The 20,079-nt window shown below is 34.7% G+C and overlaps 1 protein-coding gene across 1 annotated transcript in view; it reads right to left on the minus strand.

Annotated features, from left to right (window-relative positions):
- ME1 (malic enzyme 1) overlaps positions 1 to 20,079 on the minus strand; it is a 199,488-nt gene that overhangs the window by 33,587 nt on the left and 145,822 nt on the right. Inside the window, exons 7-9 of the mRNA XM_036248483.1 lie at positions 17,209 to 17,318; positions 6,663 to 6,760; positions 4,816 to 4,929 (exon numbers count right to left, since the gene is read on the minus strand). Of these exons, the coding sequence (XP_036104376.1) occupies positions 4,816 to 4,929; positions 6,663 to 6,760; positions 17,209 to 17,318 (322 nt within the window). The remainder of the gene's footprint in view (positions 1 to 4,815; positions 4,930 to 6,662; positions 6,761 to 17,208; positions 17,319 to 20,079) is intronic.

Below are 20,079 nucleotides of genomic sequence, written 5' to 3' on the forward strand. Positions count from 1 at the left end.
GGTCATGCTGGTAATGTTCCTCTTTCATCCCTTCTTTACTGTATTTATTCTCTTTCTAATTTTTTATTTTGGAAGGATTTCTTTTAAACTATCAGCTTCTTTATATTAAAATCCATTAATATTAGCTGGCTAAAAAAGATATGTCAGTGTTTCTTGTTATGAAATACTAACCTAATGTATTTAAGTATTATCAGTGACCATATAATCAATTTCAATTAACCTTATTGATATTGATAAATTATTTACAATATTGATATTTATAGCTTGAACTCATTCCATTGCATATGTGGATATAAGGTAAAAAATGGAAAACACTACAGATGTGATTTTGAAAATGAAAACAGAAAACATGTCAGAACAATATCTGATAATGCTATATAAGTCCATAAATGAGCCAACCTTACAGTTTACTATTTTTGGTTTTGGTTTTATGTCTTTAAAGAGTTAAGGAGTTTGACTAATAAAAGTTTATATTTAAAACTTTATGATATTTTTACAGATAACAAACAATTAGATTGAAAGTTAATAAAATTAATAAAATGATTATTATTGGTTCTCAGGAGAGGTTATAAAAGTATTACAGGTAAAGGATAACAAAAAAATCATGCAAATTTGAAAGCAAAATTATACTAATTTACTAGTTATTCTAAGATTTATTAACTCCGCAACAAAAATCAACATAATAATTTTGATTTTTTTTAAACATGAAAAAAAAAGTGGTTAAATGAAGGTTCTTTTGTTTCTTTTATATTAAATACTGCAAAAGCTCTTAAATATATAACAACCTTTAAAATGTAACTTTATTTACCTTGGCAAGCAAAATATATTCAGTTCTTTACTTTGGCAAGTAAAAGACATGAAGTAAGGGTGAATGATTATGTCTACAACAACTTCACAGTTATTCCAAGTATTATAATCCATGGAATTTCAATTTTCAGTTTAGTAAATCTATGTTAAAATTATTTGAGATGCTAAAATCAATATATTTTTATGAAGATTTCACATTTTTCAAAACGTCACTAGAAATCACAGAACCACAAGCATAGACTTTCACGTTTTTTGGGTTCTGGAATGGATTACATCCATAAGCAGAGCACAATTTGTATAGCTTTTTCCACAGCTCCAACTACTTACATGAGGATGATCCCCAAATCTCCATCTCCAGGACCCAAGACCCTTAACCCGAGCCTACATCTTTTATCCCCAACTGCCAAGCAGACGTCTGCCTCTGAGGTCCTCACAGGCACCTTAAACTTGCTATGTTCAAAACTGATCTCATTATCTTTCCCTTAAACTGGTCCATTCTTTATTCCTTTTCTATGTTAACGGCTGCATCACTTACCTAGACACCCAAGGAGCCCTGCTAGATTCCTTTCTCCACTTTATCCTATGCCTCCCTCCATATTTAATTGGTTACTAAGTATGCTAAAAACCCTATTTCTGAAATATCTACTGAATCAAACATTTTTGCTCTCCCCCCAGTCACTGCTTTATTTCAAGCCCCAATTAATTTTCATCAGTATTATTGCAGTAGCTTTGTAATGCATTTTCTTTCCTCAGTTTCACCTCATTTCAGTCCGCCCTCCACAATGTCAACAGAGTGGCCAGAGGCAAACCTTCTCTGCATAAGTTTCTTCAGTTACTCATTTTAAGGATTTAGAAGTGCCTTAGTCACCTGTCATCTGCTTCCTTTCAAACCTAATCCCGCCCTGGCCGGTTTGGCTCAGCGGTTAGAGCGTCCACCTGCGGTCCGGAGAGACCCGGGTTCGGTTCCCGCTAAGGGCATGTACCTCGGTTGCAGTTTGTCCCCGGCCCTGGTTGGTCGTGCGGGTGGCAGCCACTCGATGTGTCCCTTTCACATCGATGTTTCCCTCTCTCTCTCTTCCTCTCTCTCCCTCCCACTCTGTCTGTACAAAAAATGGAAAAGTGTCCTCGGGTGAGGATAAAAAAACAAAACAAAAAAAAAAAAACCTAATCCCTTCATGCTTTTTATACTAAAATATTTTCTTTTGAAAATGCTGCTCTTTTGCCTGGAAGGCCATTAATTAATTAATTTATTTATTAACAAGATATTTATTATCAATTACAGACACTATGTAGGACTTTGAAGATATAAGAGATGAAAGACATGATCTCTGGCTTCAATGAAGATTTGAAAGTGAACTTGAGCTCTTTCACTTTTCTTGTCTCAGTTTTGAACATAAGAAGTTTAAGATATCTATGGAGACTCCAGATAAACTCCTAATTCTTCCTCTCAAACTCAGCTGAAGAGACCCTGTCTCAGACTCTTCCTCAACACTCCTATTAACCTCTTTAGTAAAGCTGAGCGCAACACCTCTGTGCACCCCTGACATCAAGGACATATTTCTATAACATTTTCATGTAGCATTGTGACTCCTGACTTGATTCAGTGTCCCCTAGTAGACTTGAGCTCCCTGAGATGAAAAGCCTTATTGTGTCCCCCAAGTCTAACATAATGCCTGATCCACAGGCGATTTCATTCAGTAAATGTTATTTCATGATCACAGTATTTGTCACGTGACCATAGTGTACAACTCTTCATAGTTATACTAATTATTCAGCCAAGAAATTTAAAACTTTGTTATAAATTATTATTTTCAATAATTACATGGCAATTTTATAAAATTAATACAATGATTTGGTTCTCAGAAGATGCTGTAAAAGTGGTTTCTGTCTTATTTCACTGCTTTGTAGATTCTCATTTGCTACAAAAAGTTATGCATATGCTTTTTCTTCATTTAAGATAAAATTTGTCTGTCATATTAATTTTTAAAAAACAAACATTTTTCTAGCTTTAGTTTTTTACGTTTTCCCTTTTTATTGAATTTATTGGGGTGAAACTGATTAACAAATTATACAGGTTTCAGGTGCACACTCCCACAACACATCATCTGTACTGTACTATGTGTTTACCACCCCAAGTCAAGTCTTCATCCATCACCATTTATTCCCCCTTTACCCTCCTCCACCTCCTTCCACCCGCCTCCCCCGGCAATCACCACACTGTTGCCCATGTCCATGAGTTTTTCTCGTTTTTGCTCAATCCCTCGACCCCACCCAATCAGGCAGCAACCCTGACAGCTGTCAGCCTGCTTTTAACATTTCTAACTTTAAAAGAATACAATTACGCCCTGGCCAGCTTGGCTCAGCGGTTAGAGCATCGGCCTGCGGACCAATGAGTCACGGGTTCAATTCCAGTCAAGAGCATGTACCTCGATTGCAGTCGATGTGTCTCTCTCACATTGATGTTTCGCTCTCTCTCTCCCTCCCTCCCTCCCTCCCTCCCTCCCTCCCACTCTATCTGATGATAAATGGAAAAATGTCCTGGGTGAGGATTTAAAAAAGAAAAAAGAATACAATTACTAGGTAGAATTTAGAATATATAGACAAACAATAAAAGTAATGTAAGTTTTAAAGTAATATATATTTGATGCACTTCCTTCTATGACTTTTATATGTAAGTTAATTTTTAAACAAAGTAGTTATACATAAGATGTTTTACTTTTTTCACCTAACATTATATTTTAAATCCTTTAATGTTATTTATAGTTCTTTGAAAACCATTTTAAGCCTGTATGTTATACTTAATGACTATTCCAGAATGTATTGCACAATTATCCTTTATTTACATAAGTATAACATATCACTACTATAATTAATGTATGATCAAATGTATCACACTATTATAAATAATGCTGTAATAACATCCTCATACATAAAACATTGTACAGATCTCTATCTCTACAGGATAGATTCTTAGAATGGAAATTATTGGATAGAAGAATAAACTTTTAAAAAATATGTTTTCATTGATTTTTTTGAGAGAGAGAAGAAAGGAGACAGAGACAGAAGCATCAATGTGAGAGAGAAACATTAACTGGCTGCCTCCTGCACAACCCCCAGTGGGGACTGAGCCCAAAACCCAGGCATGTGCCCTGACCAGGACCTCTCAGTCCATGAGATGACACTCAATCCACTGAGCCACACCAGCTGGACAGAAGCATAAACTTTTAAAGGCTCATGATATACATAAAACAGTTTTCCAGAAAGTTTGTACACATTCACATTAGTTTATATATTAAATTACCAATGACATTGCTTCTGTTTGTTTTTAAAATTCATCTTCACGTGTAAAGGGGATTTACATATATTTTTCCCAGCTGTTTAAGGAAGTGTGATTGATGTGTACAGATGGCAGAAGTAATAATAATGCCTTACAACTGTGCAGCAACATAGTTCTTACCTAGTCTTATTTAGTTCTCACAATGACCCTGTGAAGTGAGACTATTATCTCTATTAAAGCTGGGGAAACTCAAGAAAGTTAATGTTGAAACAGGCCATTTATTAAAGTCCACCTCAGGAATTCCCATTCAAACCCTCAAGAATTTGATTGAGAGAAAGTAGCAGGTAAAAGAGTAGCTATTTATTTATTTTTTCCTCCTTTCTTTCTATCTAGTATGCAATTAGACGGTTAGCCCTTAATAAAAGGAATTATACGTAGGTGGTTCATTTGTATCAGTAGCAAACTGCTTCACTTAGAAACTAACCTATTCAAGTGAACTAACAACCAGTACAGCCTACTCACATCACCTCATCGATAGATTCTGTAGCTGATCTGTATTTTTCTTCTTTATTCAGAAAAGTATCAGTATTAATGTATGACATGGCCATTCATACAGAATGGCTACTCTTTTAATACAGCGTTGGGGGTGGCACAGGTGAAAAGAGTCGTCTTTGAGATGGGCACCAGAATGGCATAACTGATTTTTTTCTGGTTAAAATGACAATTCTTACCTTAACTATCAATCCTTTTGAGTCAACCATCCATATCTTTTTTGTGGCTTTCTCTCTTGGTAAACCTTCTTTTTCCATGGCCATAACAATCAGGTGTGCAATCCCTAAGGCAGCCTGAGAAGAAGTTATAAAAACAAAAAAATTAAAAGTTGTTCCACATACCTTATCAAGTTATATTTCACTCCATTTTGTCTTTGTAATAAGAGAGTACAAAATATCCCTGTCTAATTGAGCTAAAGAGCTACTCATTTTTAGTGGAAGCGAGTATTTTTGTCACATTTGGGTTAAGCTAAAGATCAATTATTCATTCTTATCACAACAGAACCACTATTATGTGGCTTCCTATTTAGCCACAAATAAACTAGTAATATCCTTGCTTGTCAGTATCTTTAATCCTGTTAGTACAATTGAGATGTGCTCCAATAAGAAAATACCAAATTTAAAATAATGAACTGGTCTACCTTGCTTATTGGACTGTGTATTGTTTATCGTTGGGTTCAAGCTCCTCTAATTGAATATGAAGAAGGAAGCCTGGTCATTTGGATGGGAACTTGACCAATTAGGGAATAAAATGAAACTCATAAAATCTGTGTTCCCAAGCATTTATTTACTCTATTAATTTGGACAAAGAAAGTACTGTGAAATTTCTTGCAAGATCACAGGAATGAAATTCTTTGATATTTGATAAACTTTGTCATAATCTGTGAGATTTCCAAAACCTTAGCAGAAACAAATGAGTGACAGTTTTGAATCGTCCAACCATGAATACTTCTGTCCTACTGAGTATCAAGAGCTGGCCTGTGTCACTCAACAATATCCTTTGGGAATTCAAACAAGTTTACTAAAATTAAGTACAGCATGTAACAATCCACAGAAATAAAAAACTCAACTTTTAATGAACTATTATTTGCCTTGATTTTTATTTCAATGTGAAAACAAATTTGTGATTTACATTCTGAGTATTTTCACATCTGTATCTTGGCATATAAATTCTAGGTTTGTGTCTTTGGTTTTAAGAACAAGTAAAATAAAAACCAACATAATATACACAATTTCTACAAGTGTAACATAATCATAATTTTATTAGATATGTACATTTAAAGCTTCTTAAAATCTATACAGAGTTACAGAGTATTCTCCATTTATCACAGTCTATAATTCTAAACAGATTTTGGCAATTTTCTCACAAGAAGCTCCACTCAACTGAATTTCAATTTCTAAATTTGGGGGATGCATTACTATTGTTAGGGTCTAGTTTTCTTCTTTTAAATAGTTAATTTATAGAAAAAGATAACAGAAAACAGTACAATTCTGTCTTGCTGCCATCTCCTTCCAACAGTATGTTTTGGATCTTTTGTGTGTAAACAGTTGCAACAAACAATGAGTCTCTAATTCAAGTATTTTTTTCTTAAAAACTTGAATATAATTATATGTGTAAACAGTGAGTTGTGAATGAAATTAAGAAAACTTTTGTATGCGACACTGGAGGATGTAAAAGTTAGCATCAGATACCATAGCTTAAATATTTCTTAAAGGCCTTTATATATAAGCATACACTGAAAACTTTTTTTTTGTTATTGCATGACATCTTAAACATGCGTAATAAAAACTTATGGAAACATCTGATAATCTTATCAATTTAAAACTGAAAAATGTCTCTATACCTCTAAAGTCTCCTATGAAAACTTAGTGTCTCAATATTTAATTTGTGACTCTTTCAATAACACCTATATTTACAATATATTAAAAATTTGAAAGAATGCCTCAAACTTCAAGTTAATGAATAATTAAAATGAATGCTAAGTTCATTACTTTAGCAGAACATAAGTATTATACAAGGCAGGTACCTCTCCAGCTCCTTGGAAGAGTAGTGTTTGATCAGACAGTTTGTTCTTGGTTATTCGAAGAGCTGCAAGGATACCTGCGACTGCAACAGACGCTGTTCCTAAAAGAAGTAATAAATGTCCTTGAGCAATCCTCAAACAGATCCTGCCAATTTCTAACCCTCAAATCTCTATTCATGTCTTAAAATTATTATACAACAGGTTAACTAGTACACAAAGGGAACGTGTGGTTGTGGGATCCCACCCTTGCATATGAGGTGAAATCCTCAGGCTATTGACATTAAATATTTTAATATACTCTTGAAACTTTCCAGAAAGAATATTTTGTGACTTAATTTGGTGACATAATAAAAAAAAGCATAGGGTTTGGATTCTCATGTAGACTTCAGCTCAACCTGTATACTAGCAGAATTACTTTAGAAAAATTATTTTATATATCAGCATTCTTATCTGTAAAATAGTTGTACTATATGAGATAAAAGAGTACTAAGTGCTATTAAATATTCTACCTAATTACTCTTGGGGCTCTGAAATCTATTACTGAGCCCCTCTACACAAAGTGGGCACGTAGTAAGTGCTTACTGATAATGGTGTTGGTGGTAATGATACATTTGGAATTCACTGTTTTAATTTTCAATTTGAAAAATTAACAGTTAATAGCAATTTAAAAATCTAATTTTGCAGCATTCTTTAATTGGCTTCCTACCTATGATAATCATTGGTGAATCCCAAAGGTGCTAGACAAAATTAATATAAAATTTATTTAGGATAAAAACTGGGTTTTCCTCATGTTCATAGAAACTTCACCAGTTCTAATTTTATTACTTTGCCATATAAGCTTTCACAGATCACAGAGTGGTTCTTTTGCTTTGAACATAATTACAGAGCTCAACTTCTTATGGCCCATGTCTGAAATAAATCTTTGCAGCTTCTTGAAGTACTTTCCAGCTGTGTCTAAATTTTACTCCTCTAAAGTAACATTGTACCTATAATGATTCTAGATAAAGCCTAATTAAACTTTAAACACACTCATTTGGCTAAAAAACAACAATAACATAGATTGGAGTAAGTCTGAAGAATGACACAATGATGGAATGTTACATATGCCAAGTACCTAAAAAATATTAAACATTTCACCATCAGTATATTTGTTCATTTCCATCTTTTGATTATTTGTTTCTTTCTTATAGAATTTTGTAGTCATAAAATGTGGATCACAAAAATAAAATGCTTGCAATTTTGAGTCACCGCTGCAATAAATTATGAACAACAGTAAGTCATACTTTATACAAAAGCCACTCTTCTATGGATTATTTAAAGTGAAAGTCTGTTTAAATATACAGCTGATCTATGTAGGAAATATATTATGACAGTATTAGAATGGTATTTGTCTCATACATTTACAGATGTTCACTGGAATTGTTAAACATATGAAAAACATAATTTTAGTTAGAGACTTATAGATATCTACTCACTAGATAAGTACTTATTCACAAATAGCATCTCAAGCTATCTCTATCTCAGGCTCTTGAAGTAAATTGGGCAGAAGTTCAGAGCTGAAAGACTCTAAGTTCCCTTCCAACTCAGATTCTATAATTTTAAAGGTCTCCATAGATTCTACCAGCACCACAAAATTTAACCAGCTGAAGAGTCAGTCGCAGTATCATCAGAAAACTCTGTATTTGTCTTACTGTTTTTATTTTAAATAGAACCATACAGTTAAGGATAAACACTGAAATACTCCAAAAGATCCTAACTATAATGTGGTGATTTATTTTTGTATGGTTATGCGAGATCATTCTGTATTATAATTCAAAAATTTTTAAGTTCACACTTAAAAATATTATGCCAATTAAGGTAAAATAAGTCTCTGTCTATACTGAATATTAGAGCCTCATATTTAAATATATATTCTGTAATATTTCCTGAGGATATAATAAAACATCTAAATTTCTCTTCATAGAATTAAAGTCAGAAAAATATCTTTAGCACTATCAAAAAGATACTTGAACATGATTCTTGTACGTAGCCTGGTCTGACCTCCTGGTACAACCTAGATTTAAATTTCATTGCAGTCAGGAGTAAATGTGGCAAGTTGATATTTCATAGTTATTTGCATTTTCACAATAAATCATTCCAAAATAACTTCTGTTTTGAGATTGACAACTAAAATTTTAGTCAATCAAAGAGAAGCTAATGTTTATCTTTGTACTATCACTGTATTTTAAAGAATACTTAGTATTTAACATTATTAGTAAGCTATTAAAGAGATTCAATCTTCTTAAAATTTTAGAAACTTCTATTTGTATTTGCCTATAATACGACTTTAATATTAAAACAAGTTGCCAGTTAGTTATACTGTTCTTTTGCTATGGTTATTAAATGTCAGTCTTATCTTTTATCAAAGAATGATCTCTACTAATACCATAACGTATTGATCTGATTATAATTCCTATATATAACTAGTAAAGGAGACTGACATGTAATCTAATCATTGTAATCCTCATGTGCTACTAAATGAAAATAGATCAGGTAAAGTACAAGGACTAGAACAGAGGAAACGGAGTGAATCTGTTTAGGCAGGGGCCAAGGCATTTAGAGTACATGCTACCTGAGCACAATACTGAAGGATGAACGTGACAGGTCCAGGATCTCAGACAGTAGGATGCACTATACAGGAAAAGCACGTGCAAAGACATGGAGGCAGGGATGAGTGTTAAAAATGAGAGACTGAACATGTAACATAGTTACCTTCTCCCAAACAAACTCTACTAAAACAACAGAAAGGACTTTTTTTTTTTTTCTTAAATCAAGGAGACCAGAAGAAGAGAAGAGGGTAGCAATAAAATTTTAGAAACTGGAAGGCAGATGGCCAAATGGCAACTGACTTAGTAGATTTTAAAAGTTGAATTCTTGGTTGGTCATGGGGAATTCTAAGATGCAATCAGACTGATACAGCAAGTCTCAAAAGGCCTCAGTATAAGAGGCACCAAGTACCTCTGGGAATGGAGATGAAGACGAGGCTAAAAACAGGGGCTAGTCAAAAATCTGTTCAAAAATGGTCAGACCTCAGATTCACGTCCCTCTGCTTCTAGTAGACCAACTGACCCTCCCACAATACGGAGGTTTAGAAAAAATGTAAAAGTTTATTTTCTAGAGAGGAGAGAGGGTCTCCAGACTGTAAGACACCAGGCCTAATTTTAAGACACAAGGAATAATTAGGTGCAAGGATGCCATTCTTATAAACAGAAGATTGAATGAAAATTTACAGATTCAATATGGAGACCCCCATTCTTCTCCTAATTGACTCAAAGAACACTGGCAGAAAGCTCACACCAGCAGAAAGTTAACATCAGAAGAGAAACTGGAAAAATCTTTTCTGTGGAATCTGAGCAGTGTTAAGAGAAAAGAACAACAGTGACAAGGATCCCTTAAGGAAATGGCTCAACCACGTCACTGCAGTGTGGTAATGATCTAGAATACAAGCTCCATTTGTATATGGAGTCTCCCAAAATGTGAAAGGAGAGGGAACATATGTGAAACTGTAGGTAGTACAGTGTTGCTGAAGCAAACACAGCTTACTAGAATGCAAAGTGACAGGAGGCTAGAGAAGTGTCAGGATGAGATCATACAGTGCCTTCTACTACATATTCATAGTAACTACAGATACATATATAACTATGTAGCATTATAATTTATTTTAGGTAAATGATGGTTGCTGAAAGATTCTCAATTCAGAGAGCAGTGGGGAGAATTGATTTGAGAATTTTGAGGCTGCTGGTATGTAGACAAATTAGGTCATTGAAATCTTTGATGTATATTCTTACAACTTTTTTATACATCTAATATATGCAAATTCAATAAAATTTCAATTCATTAAGAATATCTCATGCTGCTCTGGCCAGCGTGGCTCAGTTGGTTGAGCCCCATCTCATGCACCAAAGGGTTGCCAGTTTGATTCCTGGTCAGGGAACTTGTCCATGTTGAGGGTTGGATCCCTGGTTAGGGTGTGTGAAAGAGGCAACTGACTGATGTTTCTCTCTCACAAAGATGTTTCTCTTTCTCTCTCCTCCCTTCCTCTCTTTAAAATCAGTAAAACACAATGTTTTTTAAAAATCTCATGCCATGCTTACTACTTTAACATGCTTTCATCATGTAAAAATATGACTATGTTACCATGTCAATAATATATTTTAAAATATTTTGTATCATTATAAACCATAGCATAGATATATAACTTACTGAATCAAATCTCTATTTCTGAATATTTAAATTATTCTGATTTTTGTATCAAAATAATATTACAATAAAATATGCTTATCTGAACAGACACTTTTCCAAAGAAGATATACAAATGGCCAATAGGTACATGAAAAGGTGTTCAACATCACTAATCATCAGGGAAATGCAAATAAAAACCACAGTGAGATACCACTTTACACTGCAAAGAATGGCTACTACCAAAATGACAAAAGATAACAAGTGTTGGTGTGGATGTGGAGAAAATGGAACTCTGTGTACTGTAGGTATAAATTTAATTGGTGAAGCCATTATGGAAAAAAGTATGAAGGTTCCTCAAAAAATTAAAAATAGAACTACCATGTTATCTAGCAATTTCACTTACGGATATTTATCTGAAGAAAATGAAATCACTGTCTCAAAAAAGTATCTGCCACCCCATGTTCACTGCAGCATTATTTACAATTGCCAAGATATGGACACAACCTAAATGTCCACCTATGGATGAATGGATAAGGAAAATGTGATATGTGACAATGGAATAGTATTTGGCCATAAAAAAAGAAGAAAATCCTTCCACTGTGTTAACAAGAATGAACCTTGAAAGCATTATGCTAAGTGAAATATGTCAGACAGAGAAATACAAATACTGTGTAATCTCACATGTTGAATCTAAAACAAAGGGATATTGAGAACAAACTGGTGATTGCCAGAGGCTGGGGGTGGGGGACAGGAAAAATGGGTGAAGCGGGTCAAAAGGCACAAACTTCTAGTTATAAGACAAATAAGACCTGGGGTGTAATATACAACATGTTGACTATAGTTAACAATATTGTATTATATATTTGAAAGTTGCTAAGAGAGTACTTCTTAAAAGTTTTCATCCAAGAAAAAATACTTTTATTTTATTTTTTTTTTCATTGTTTCTTTCTTTTTTTTTATTTTTATGAATTTTTATTTATTTTTTTGTTACAGATATTTTACCTTTTTACCCCATTGGCACCCCCCACCCCACCCCACCTCCACCCTGTCCCCGGCTTAGTTGTCCATGTCCATTGGTCATGCATACATGCATATAAGTTCTGTGGTTTATCTCTTCCCACCTCCCCACCCCCCAGAAAAAATACTTTTAGCTATGTGTAGTAAGTGATGTTAACTAAACTTACTGTGATAATCATTTTGTAATATATACATATATCAAATCATTATGTTGTACACCTAAAATCAGTACAATGTTCCATGTCAATTATATCTCAATTTAAAAAAATAAATATTTAAAATAAATAAATAAATATTTTTGTACATTTGTCTTGCACATCTTTAGCCATTCAGGAAAATCTGCTATAAACAGAATTATGGATCAGAGATCTGCATGTTTTCAAGGTTTTTGACACATGTCTCTCCAGGAGTTCTATAATTTATATTTCTACCTTCAGTGTATGAGAGTGCTCATTTTCTTAAAAACATCACCAATAGCTGGGATAATAATAAAAATCTTTACCAGCTTGATAGAGAAAAGCAGTTTCTCATTTGCTGTTACTACACTTTAAAAAATACAGTGGTGTAGTTAAACTTTAAAATACGTTTTATAGCCAATTGGTATTTATTCTTTTCTGAAACGTCTATTTGACCATGTCTGATTTTGATTTTTTTCAATTATCAAGCATTTAGTATAAGATTAGGCTACATTTGCTTTATTTTTAAAATACTAACAATCAAACTAGGAGCCAAAGTGGCTATTTTATGAGAAGAAGAAAGATCTCTATTCCTAGCTGATTTTAAATGACCAGAGGATGAGACCTTGGGATAATTTGCTAAAGTTTGATAGTCTCCAGATTATATAAGTAAATGCCCAATTTCTTAATAGACACACTCGCACAGTTTTTTCCAATTAAAAATAATTTACAATTAGAACACATGAAGGTCTAAATAAATTTTGAATCAAAATCTCTATCATTTAAGATTATTTTATATCACAAATATAGAATTTTAACTATTTTTTAAAAATCAAATATTTTCATAAAATAGTATCTTTAAATAATAAATATGTGCCCTGGCCAGTTTGGCTCAGCGGTTAGAGCATCGGCCTGCGGTCCAGAGAGACCCGGGTTCGGTTCCCGCTAAGGGCATGTACCTCAGTTGCAGTTTGTCCCCGGCCCTGGTTGGTCGTGCGGGTGGCAGCCACTCGATGTGTTCCTTTCACGTCGATGTTTCTCTCTCTCTCTCTTCCTCTCCCTCCCACTCTATCTGTACAAAATATGGAAAAGTGTCCTTGGGTGAGGATAAAATATATATATATATATATAAAATAAATATGTTTTAAAAAAAGAAGAAAAAAAATTACCCCAGGGGTACAGTGTAAAAACATTTATTTACATGGTAAGGCTATAATAGTTACATAATTATTTTTGTTGGCACTAGAAGGCTAATTCTATGCCCACAGTGGGGAAAGTATTACATTTGTGGGCAAAATGGTAAAAACATAAAGTTAAAAAGGTAAAATAGAAACATATGGGGGAAATGTGTCACTAAGGACACTATTTTGGTATGGAAAAATGCACAAAATGGTTTGGTCATTTCTAGCCAGAAACCTAATAACTTGCCAAGTTTTCTTTCGTCAGAGATTAGACCCGTTTCTCTCAAATCGTTCATTTAGTTGGCTAAAGCAATACTCTTCTAAAACTCCTATGTAAAAATAGGCGGACTATACGTGTCTTTAAATGTGTAATGGGCCAGGGCTATACATGTATCTTCATGTTAGGGTTATAATCCATTCAAATTAGATGGTTTGTATTTCCTTTCTGAATTCCACCAAGTGTTCACTTCTCACGAATAAATACTCAAAAGGAACTTTAATACAAAAAAGAACAAAACGACCCAGGCCAGTTTTGCTCAGTGGTTAGAGTGTTGGGCCAAAGACTGAATGGTTCTGGGTTCGATTCCCAGTTCAGGGCATGTATCTGGGTTGCAGATTCAATCCTCAGCCCACATCAGGGTACTTCAGGAGGCAACCAATCAGTGTGTCTTTCACATCAATTTCTCTCTCTCTCTCTCTCTCTCTCTCTCTCTCTCTCTCCCCCCCTCTCCCTCCCTTCCACTGTCTCTAAAAATGAATGAAAAAATATCCTCAGATGAGGATCAAAAACAAACTTCTGATCCTATTTCTTGTTTCAAAGAAAAAACAGAAGCTATTATATAACTTTCTGCCATAGGTAAGAAAACTAAAAGTCAGAGAGGTTAAGTAAATTTATCAGAGTTTACAGCTAGTAAGGAGCAAAGCAAATCAGTTTGACTCCAGAGTTCAAGACCTTAATATCGACATTATAATGTCTCTCATTTTTTTCTTTCTCAGTTACTGACCTGCCATTTTCCTAGTCCTTAGAGATAAAAATCTATGTCCATCCTTGACTCTTATTCAACTTCATCATCAATAACCAATCATCTGTTTATTGCTATCTTCACTGGTATTTTCCCAGAACAAGACACCATCATAATGCATCTGAATTACAACCACATTCTTTAAATTTGCTCCCACTCAATCTATTTTCTACACTGAAAACAAAGTGAGTGAGCTCTCCATAATGCGAACCTAACTTAGCCAACCTAACTCCTACTTCAACTCTTACCAACTCTTTTTTTTAATATATATATATATTTTTCTTTATTGATTTTAGAGAGAGAGAGAGAGAGAGAGAGAGAAATACCGATGAGAGAGAACATCGATTGGCTGCCTCCAGCATACCCCGCATTGGGTATTTGGCCTACAACCTGAGCATGTGCCCTGACCGAGAATCGAACCAGCATCCTCTTGGTGCATGGGTCAACGCTCAACCACTGAGCCACACCAGTTGGGCTTTCCAACTCTTTTAAACTCAATCCTTTAGACTAGAGATTGGCAAACTCTTTCTGTACATAGCAAGACAACAAATATTTTAGGGTTTGTGGTCATATGGTATCTGTCCCAGACCTAACTCTACTACTGTAGCACAAAAGCAATCATAAACAATACATAAACTAATGGGCATAACTATGTTGCAATATAACTTTACAAAAACAGACAGTGAGCTAAATTTGGCCCATAGGCTATAGTTTGCCAACAGCTGCTTTAGACACATTGCATTCATTCATTCCATTAGCATTAAGTACCTTCTATGGGCTAGGCACTATGTTAATGATAACGGAGATAATGATGAGCAAAATAGGCATGTTTCTTACCCTTCTAGGTGCTTAAAATTTAGTGAAATTCCATAAATATATAAAACAGCTACTGTTAGGTACCACAAGAAAAAAATAAAGTGTTATGAGAGCCATAATGGGTGGATTTGACCTAGACACAGTGATCAGGAAGTTTTCTCTGAGGAATGTTATGATTTAGATGAGATTTAAAAAGGAGTATTCTAGGAAGAGGGATCAGCATTTATACTGACACGCGATAGGAAGAATCCTGGTTCATTTCTGGATCTGTAAAAGGATATTATGGCTGGAATGACAAAAATAATGAGGCTGGAGAGGGAGGGAGGTATCAGACCACGCATTTTGGGCCACATTCATGATTTCTATCCTTACCCTAAGTGAAATTAAAGTATTCTAAGGGAGAAATGATATGACTAGATATTCAGAGCAAAAAGGAAAACTGGCTTGTTCACCACTAAATCGTCAGCCACTAGTTCTCTGTCTGGAAAACTGTAGCAAATCTATGCAGATTTGAAGGGGGAAGCAAAAGTAAATGTAGACCAATTTCTTAGGAAACTATCCATTCTTTAGGAGAGATGATAGTAACTTACATTAAAGTAATGAAGAGAAATCTATGAAAGAGACAGATTTTTACGATAGAAAATCAGGAGGATTTGGTGATAAACTTTATTTGGCAGGGAAAGGTGAAGAAGAGAGAGAGACCGGAAATTCACTGAGAAGGAGATCACTGGAAGAAGGTCGGATTTGGTGAGGAAATAAGAGTCTGATTTTGGGGAGGCTGAGTATGAGATAACTTTGGCATATCCAATAGGATATTTTAAATAACCAGATGGGTATATGGACCTGGAATTCAAAGATATTGGTGTTAGAAATATAAATCTGCTGATGGAATATATATCTAAGAAGATATCATAGAACCAAAAGAAAAGGTCCTGGGACTTAATATTAAAGTATACTGTTATTTAATAGTTAGAAAAGGGTGAATCTGAAAAAAAAAAAAGTGAAAATCCAAAGAGATTAAGAGCAGGTCAGCAGAGTGCTGGGATATGGGAGTCAATAGCAGAAGGTTAAAGCTGCTGAGAATTCAAGTCAGAAAAACAATGAAAATTGGCCACTGGAATTAGGGAAATGGAAGCCATTTGTGATCTCATTTCAAGTTGCTAACACTCATTATTGTCTTCCTCGTTAGGACCTCTGCCTGTGACTTTCCCTTTACCTGCCTTTAATGGAACAGGATCAGTAAGATTTTCATTGCAAGGTTTTAGATTTAGGGGTAGGCTGGTTGGGTGGGTGTGGATCTACAGAGGGTTGAAAAAGAAGGGCTTAAAAGGAAAAACAAACAGGTAACAGACAAAAGCAGGTAGCCAAGAATCTATAATTTATCAAAGACAAATAGTAAAAAGTAGTACACTATATATAAAGGCAGCTTTTATATAGAGGCTAAGATAGCATGGCTGATTGAGATAAAGGCTAAAGAGAAAAGTATATGCACTCTTATTTTTAAACTATGAACAATATATTTTCATACATTTCACATTCTGGTTAGCTGTAATCACTGGGGATTTTATCAGATTTCAGGGAGCTCATTCTCTAGCTTATGGATTACATAGTACATTCTAGAGTCACAGAGTACTTTTCTCAAATATATGAAAATAAGTGAGAAATAATGTATGAAATCATCAAGCATAATTCCTGGCATTTAGAAGATACCTAGTGTATATTTACTGAATTTGAATCATTATAAAATTATGAACTTATATTATGAAATTATAATTTCAGACATGTTATTCTTTTAAAATAATTTTTGTTAACATATAATTGGCATACAATATTATATTCGTTTCAGGTGTACAACATAGTGGTTCTACATAATATACCTTACAATGTGGTCACAATACGTCTAGTAACCATCTGTCACCACTGAAAGTTATTATGATATTATTGACCATATTCTCTGTGTATGCAGCACATCCCATGGCTTATTTATTTTATAACTGGAAGTCTGTACCTCTTATTCCCTTTCACCTTTTTCACCCATCCCCACAACTCCCTCCCCTCTGGCAACCATCAGGACATAATACTGTTCCTGACCCACATGCAGTGAAAATTTTATTACCTTGAATATCATCATTGAATGTGCAATACTGGTTTCGATACTTGTTCAGGAGACGAAATGCATTTATATTGGCAAAATCTTCAAACTGAATAAGGCAATTCATGCCATACCTATGGGACAAAACAGTCACATTAGAAGAGTTTAATGAAATAACAGTTAAAAATAAACCTTTAAAATCACCCTATAGAAAAGGCAAAACATTACTTTTTTAAACATCCTACCTTCCTACTTAGTATAAATATGTAATAGAATGCCTGTTCAGCAAATATTTAGTGCATGCTTACTATAAAAAAGCATATGTTGGTACTATGAAATAATACAAAGATAATAAAAATGTGGTCTCTACCATCAGGGAACTTAAAATTTAGTGGAAACTAAAAGATTTTGAAATAAATGAAAACTAATGTAAAAGTGTATACAAAGGGAATTATAGATAATTAAGAAGACAGATAACACTTCTGGCTGGGGTCACAGACCAGGTAACAAATGAACTGAGTTTTAATGAATAGTTATGATTTCAAAAGTTGAGATGTAGGGTTTTACAAGCTGAATAAATAGCAGAAACAAAACAATTGAGGTGAAAGTTGGAGAAGAAAAAATTGTTCAAAAAATGTCAAGAAGCCCTATTTGGTTACAATGTGGTAAGGTATATAAGGGTGTAGTGAAAGATAAGGTCAGAATTTTATGTTGGAAATCTTAAAATTCTAGCCTAGGATTCTGGTTTTTATTCTCTAATGTCTGTTACCTGTTTGTTTTTCCTTTTAAGTCCTTCTTTTTCAACCCTCTGTAGATCTACACCCACCCAACCACCCTACCCCTAAATCCAAAACCTTGCAATGAAAATCTTACTGATCCTGTTCCATTACAGGCAGGTAGAGGGAAAATCAAAGCCTTTCAAAGATAAAATATACAAAATGGATTTTTATTTCTGAAATTAATTTACTTTTCTGACCCTTTATTCATATGATCATCATCCCCTCTATCCATTCAAGGCAAGAGAAATTATAATTATTGATAGCCAAAGTACCTGAGAGTTTCCAGAGAAAGCCATATAGCCATGAACATCCTTGCTACTACAGATTATGGTCTCCAAACTTGACTAGACACCAACCACCACCCTATTTGTAATTCCTTTTATTTGTCCTTGGTCAGCTTCCACTTTCATTACATGCAATGGCTACTCCTAATCTTTCCCAGTACTTTTAAATCTTGATCTCTTCACTTGTCTCCTCCTTCCTGGAACAGTAAGGGCATAATGCACGACCTCCCTCCACTGTTCTCCCCATCTCTATCTTTAGCTCTATTCTTCAGGCATCAGTGGACAAGGTGTTTGTAGTCTTCCTGGTTCGAGGTAACTCACCACTGGTGCCCCCATTTTCGCCACTTCCTTCTCATTAGCTCCCTCTCTCATTTTACAACTTCTTCATTTGGACATGTTCCTTCCTCTTATCTAATAATTGAGTTTGACTCTTTCATTAAAGAGAAAAAACTTCTTTCTTAACCCCATCTTTTCTACCTTTCCATTTAATGCGCCTGAAATAGTAGTTTATAGTTTTACTCTTTCTCAGTCCTCTACAGTTTACCTTTGCCCTCGTGACTCTACCAGAATTTCTGTTCTAAAGTTAAAGTATTTCCGGAATAAACATCCAATAAAACTGTTTTAACCCTTAATTTATTAGTGCTCTTTGCTGTATAGTGAGTAATTGGGTTTTTTTTCCTTAAAAATCTATTTCTTATATTTTTGTGATATCATATTTTTCTATGCATTCTCCCAAACCTCTAATCATTTCTTTTTCCCTTGTGGAATCTTTAGCATTTAAACATTGGTGTTTCCCATGATTCTATCCTTGTTCTTGTGTGTGTGTGTGTGTGTGTGTGTGTTCTAATAAATTTGATAAATTCTCAATCATGCTCATGGTTTTTATCAACTATAAACACTGACTCCAAAATATACATTTCTAGTCTATTCCTGTGAACTCCAGACTTGTATATCCCATGGCCAGCTGGATTATTTTATTTGAATGTATCTCAAACTGAAAAGTTCAAAACTGAATTCACTATATTCCCACAGTACCTATAAGTAATAAACAAATACTTGCTGAATTAATGTAATTTAAAAATATTTTCTCATTTAATCTCAAGGTACAATTTTATACATGATGAAAGCCTTGGGCAACTGGTAAACTAGGGAGGGGAGATTTGCAGAATTTCTCTACCATTTAGCAAGAAACAAAAATAAGTTCCTTTCATGTTAATTTTTAAAGAGTAGGCACTGCCCTGGCAGGTTTTGCTCAGCGGTTAGAGCATTGGCCGACGGACCAGAGTCGCAGGTTCAGTTCCCGCTAAGGGCACGTACCTCAGTTGCGGTTTGTCCCGGCCCCACGGGTTGGCAACCAATCGATGTGTCTCTCTCACACGGATGTCTCCCCTCTGTCTCTTCCTCCCTCTCTCCCTCCCACCTTGTCTGAAGATAATGCAAAAATGTCCTCGGGTGAGGATAAAAAAAAAAAAATTAGTAGGCACTAAGTAGGTTAGAAAAATTGTCAGTATCAATAATTTTTGTTAATGAAAGTAAAAATGTTAGCCTAGCCCTGGCCGGTTTGGCTCAGCGGTTAGAGCGTCCACCTGCGGTCTGGAGAGACCCGGGTTCGGTTCCCGCTAAGGGCATGTACCTCGGTTGCGGTTTGTCCCCGGCCCTGGTTGGTCGTGCGGGTGGCAGCCACTCAATGTGTCCCTTTCACATCGATGTTTCCCTCTCTCTCTCTTCCTCTCTCTCCCTCCCACACTGTCTGTACAAAAAATGGAAAAATGTCCTCGGATGAGGATTTAAAAAAAAAAAAAAAAAATGTTAGCCTAGTCAAAACAAGATTT

This window comes from Molossus molossus, unplaced genomic scaffold (assembly GCF_014108415.1).
Source record: "Molossus molossus isolate mMolMol1 unplaced genomic scaffold, mMolMol1.p scaffold_m16_p_8, whole genome shotgun sequence".
In the NCBI taxonomy this organism is placed as follows: Eukaryota; Metazoa; Chordata; class Mammalia; order Chiroptera; family Molossidae; genus Molossus; species Molossus molossus.